Source organism: Mus caroli, chromosome 3 (genome assembly GCF_900094665.2).
Source record: "Mus caroli chromosome 3, CAROLI_EIJ_v1.1, whole genome shotgun sequence".
Classification (NCBI taxonomy): Eukaryota; Metazoa; Chordata; class Mammalia; order Rodentia; family Muridae; genus Mus; species Mus caroli.
The window spans coordinates 11,088,819-11,093,793 of record NC_034572.1 but is presented as its reverse complement, the minus strand read 5'-3'; the positions used below and the strand labels follow the sequence as shown (position 1 = coordinate 11,093,793).

At 40.5% G+C, this 4,975-nt stretch overlaps 1 protein-coding gene across 3 annotated transcripts in view; it reads left to right on the top strand.

The window, feature by feature from the left end:
- The first annotated feature begins 3,514 nt into the window (after positions 1-3,514).
- LOC110291150 (signal-regulatory protein beta-1-like) overlaps positions 3,515-4,975 on the top strand; it is a 50,101-nt gene continuing 48,640 nt past the window's right edge. For 2 of the 3 annotated variants that reach the window (XM_021158123.1, XM_021158121.1), the window contains exon 1: positions 3,556-3,702. In XM_021158123.1, the coding sequence (XP_021013782.1) occupies positions 3,630-3,702 (73 nt within the window). In that variant the 5' untranslated portion in view covers positions 3,556-3,629. Of the gene's footprint in view, positions 3,703-4,975 lie in introns of all 3 variants that reach the window. The other variant, XM_021158122.1, reaches the window with a different exon arrangement.

Genomic DNA, 4,975 nt, shown 5'->3' with positions numbered 1-4,975 from the left:
AGGAGCTGGTTCTTTGAGAAAATCAACAAGATAGATAAACCCCCTTAGCCAGACTCAATAGAGGGCACAGGGAAAGCATCCTAATTAACAAAATCTGAAATGAAAAGGAAGACATAACAGCAGACCCTGAAAAAATCCAAAACACCATCAGATCCTTCTACAAAAGGCTATACTCAACAAAACTGGAGAACCTGGATGAAATGGACAACTTTCTAGTTAGATACCAGGTACCAAAGTTAAATCAAGATCAGATCTAAACAGTCCTATATCCCCTAAAGAAATAGAAGCAATCATTAATAGTCTCTCAACCAAAAAATGCCCAGGACCAGATGGGTTTACTGCAGAGTTATATCAGACCTTCAAAGAAGATCTAATCCCAGTTCTTCACAAACTATTACACAAAATAGAAATAGAAAGTCCTCTACTCAACTCATTCTATGAAGCCATAATGACTCTGATACCTAAACCACAGAAAGACCCAACAAAGATAGAGAAGTTCAGACCAATTTCCCTTATGAATATCGATGCAAAAATCCTCAATGAAGTTCTCCCTAACCGAATCCAATAACATATCAAAAAAAAATCATCTATCCTGACCAAGTAGGAGAAAGTGGGGAAAAGCCTGGAAGATATGGGTACAGGGGAAAAATTCCTGAATAGAACAGCAATGGCTTGTGCTGTAAGATGGAGAATCGACATATGGGACCTCATAAAGTTGCAAAGCTTCTGCAAGGCAAAAGACACGGTCAATAAGACAAAAAGACCACCAACAGATTGAGAAAGGATCTTTACCTATCCTAAATCAGATAGGGTACTAATATCCAATACATATAAAGAACTCAAGAAGTTGGGCTCCAGAAAATCAAATAACCCCATTAAAAATGGGGCTCAGAGCTAAACAAAGAATCCTCACCTGAGGAATACTGAATGGCTGAGAAGCACCTGAAAAATTGTTCGACATCCTTAATCATCAGGGAAATGCAAATCAAAACAACCCTGAGATTCCATCTCACACCAGTCAGAATGGCTAAGATAAAAAATTCAGGTGACAGCAGATACTGGCGAGGATATGGAGAAAGAGGAACACTCCTCCATTNTTGGTGGGATTGCAAGCTTGTACAACCACTCTGGAAATCAGTCCGGTTGTTCCTCAGAAAATTGGACATAGTACTACCGGAGGATCCTGCAATACCTCTCCTAGGCATATATCCAGAAGATGTTCCAACCGGTAAGAAAGTCACATGCTCCACTATGTTCATAGCAGCCTTATTTATAATAGCCAGAACCTGGAAAGAACCCAGATGCCCCTCAACAGANGAATGGATACAGAAAATGTGGTNCATTTACACAACGAAGTACTACTCAGCTATTAAAAAAATGAATTTATGAAATTTCTAGGCAAATGGATGGACCGGGAGGGTATCATCCTGAGTGAGGTAACCCAATCACAAAAGAACTCACATCATATGCTCATTAGACTTTGCTGGACTTACTATGAGCAATGACTGTCAGTGGTTATGTTACTGATGAATACAAATGTAATTCTCCTACTATTTGGATATGTCTTTCTTCTCAGTATAAAAACCTAGGGCACAAAAGGCACAAATTCAGCCATGCAAGTACATTTCCATACCCTACTTGTTTAGTGTGTAATATTATGACACTGGACAAAGATTCATGGACAATTCATAGTGTGACTAAAAAAATGTTTTCAAAGTTAACTTCAATATGCTTCCAGAACAACAACATCATATTCCACTATAAGTATTTCACCTTATTAAAAATGAAACAATTAGAATTCAGAAACCCAAGGTGAAAACATCACAGTGGCTAAAACAGCCTTTGGCTCAGCCTTGCCGTACTTTGTCAAACAGATGTGCTGGCTTCATGGCTCTTGCTACATTTTATTAGTCATGTCTGTGCTACCCATGGTGCAACATAAAGTAGAAAATTGCTCAATTGAGGTTCCTGTTTTCGGCTGTTGAGTTCACAGTCAAGATTAACATTTGCACACGCTGAAATACCAAATCAAATAGTATTTATTTATTGATTCATTCATTCATTCATTCATTCATTCATTTTATTGGTTGTTTTATTTTTTTGCAATTCAAATGTTATCCTGCTTTCATTTCCCCTCCACAAATCCTCCATCCCATCCCCCTCCCCTGCCTCTATGAGGAGGCTCTCCTACGCACCCACCTTCCACCTCAGCACCCTAGTATTCCCATATACTGGGTCATTGGGCCCTGACAGGACCAAGTGGCTACCATCCCATTGATGCCTGATAAGCAGGGACTAAACCACCAACCAAAAAGTACACATGGGAGGATTCACAGCTGCAGCTGGATATGTAGCAGAGGATTGCCTTATCTGGCAAACAGCTCTTATACATACATTACAGGAAAAAAATTGTATCTTGAGGCTTAGCTTTCCTGCTTATTTTCCTACACACGTATCTGAGATTGATGAAGGCACTTATACCCCTTTCCCTAGTTCCTATCTGCATATAGTAAGAATTGAAATATCTTATTTCTGTCTAAAATGGACTCTGACATCATTGTGTCACTATGTCCTCCCTGGCTCCAAAAATAAGCTATTTAATATTCTTTGCAGTATACCATTTCAAACTCCATTAAGCATATACTTACTGAAGTGTTCCCATTTGCTATCTAGAAGAAATTAAAATGATATGACTGAATACCCTGCCAAAGACAATTTAAGAGATCATGGGTTTTGGGGGCTTAGAACTCCAAATAACAGTTCCTCATTGCAAAGACGTCAGGGTGGCAAGATCTTGATGCAGGGTGTCACATTATATCCACAGACAGCAGCAGAGACCAGTGAATTAATGCATGCATGCTAGTATTCAACTGGCTCTATTTTACACTTCAAGATGCTCTATGTAGGACAATATTTGACACAAAATTAAGATGAGTTTTCCCAAATCAGTTAACTAGAGATAATCCCTTACAGATGGGCTAAGATATAGTAAGACTTCAACAATTTCTCACTGATGTCTCTTTTGGCTTCCTTCATCTGTGAGAAGTTAGCAGTTGAAACTAATTATAGCATAATTTACTGTGCTTGTGTAGGCAAAAAGACTTTTAAGTTTCTCTTGGACTACATTTATTGATATCAGTAAAGGATATCCAAGGGATCAGTCCAAGAGAACAGCTGGTTTACTCCAGCATTGAGCTGATCTTACAAATATTATATGAGCCAAACTGAGAACTTTATGTGACACTGAGAAAGAATATGACACAAATCAACAACATCTAGGATCTTAGGTGTTTGGGAAACATTCTTTTGTACTGGATTCTAACTGGTGTGTTACCAAGACAAGACACTTGAGACAACATGGCACAATCTCAGGGTCAAAAGAAAGAGAAAGGATTATGTTATGCATATCTGAGTCCCTCTAAAAACAAATGGTAAATAAGAACTTCTTCCCTGAAGCTGAATGCAACACTGTTTAGCTATTTCAAAATAAGCAGTATGGTTCCTGTTTTCACATAATATTGAAGTGATCTTTATGCAGAATAAGTCACAATACTTCCTTTCTCTACATGTAAGAACCTGAGATCTCATGAGAACTGATTCTGGTCCCAACAGGGTTCTTAACACCAACCATGCTTCTCCTAGATGCCTGGACCCACATTCCTCACAGTGTCCTGCTGTTGATCCTGCTTCTGGGACTTAAAGGTGAGCATGCCCCAACAATAGATTCATCTCCCTGTCTCAGAGCTACTCTTACCATTGAAAGTAAAGGATTCCAGTTAATTACCTGAACTGTCACAGGAGAGGTAAGAACACTGTCTCACATAATAGAGCCAGAATTTTGATCACTGTCTGAACTGGAATGTGAGCTTATAGCTTTGATACATAGAGTAGAAATGATTCATCCATAACAGTTTTCCACATATCCCTGCTCTTCATGACCCTCTCCAGTGAGCTTTAGTTCCTTCTATTTGTTTCAAACAGAACTAATAATAATCTGCATGGTGCCAGTATGTTGTCAGGTTTTTCTTTTTCTTTTCCTTCTTTTTATTTATTGATTACTTTATTTATTTACCTTTCAAATATTATCCCTCTTCCAAGATTCCCCTTTGTAAACCCCTATACCACTCCCCTCTGCTTGTATGAGGGTGCTCCCAAACAAACCCACCCACCCACTCCCATCTCACCACCCTTGCATTCCCCTACACTGGCCCATCAAGCCTCCATAAGACCAAGAGGCTCCCCTCCCATTGATACCAGATAAGGCAATCCTCTGCTGTATAAGCAGCTGGAGTCATGTGTCCCTCCATGTGTATTCTTTGGATGGTGGTTTAGTCCTTGGGAGCTCTGGGATTGGGGAGCTCTGGTTTGTTGAAATTGCTGTTCTTCCTATAGGGTTGCAAACCCCTCCAGCTCCATCAGTCCTTCCCCTAACTCCTCCGTTGTGGGTCCCTGTGCTAAGTCCAATGTTTGTGAGCATCCTCATACATATTGGATAGGCTCTGACAGAGCCTCTCAGGGGACAGCTATAACAGGCTCCTGTCAGCAAGCACTTCTTGGCATTAGCAGTAGTGTCTAGGTTTGATGTCTGCAGATGGGATGGTTCACTAGGTAGGGTAGTCTCTGGATGGCCTTCCTTTGAGTCTCTGCTCCATTCTTTATCCCTGCAGGACAGGGACAATTCTGTGTTAATATTTTTGAGATGGGTGGGTGGCCAATCCCTCAACTGGGGGCTGTGCCTAACCTCTGGATATGGTCTCTACAGGTTCTCACCTTTGTTGGGTATTTCAGCTTATGCCATTCTTACTGGGTCTTGAGAGTCTCTTATGTTCCTGGAATCTGGCATTTTCAAGTGACTACACCCAGTTCTCCATTTGCTGCTCCTACACATATCCTTTCGTTTTCCTGACCCTCTGTATTTCTACTCCTATACCCGATCCTGTCAGTTTTTCCCTCCTCCTCCTCCTCCTCCTCCTCC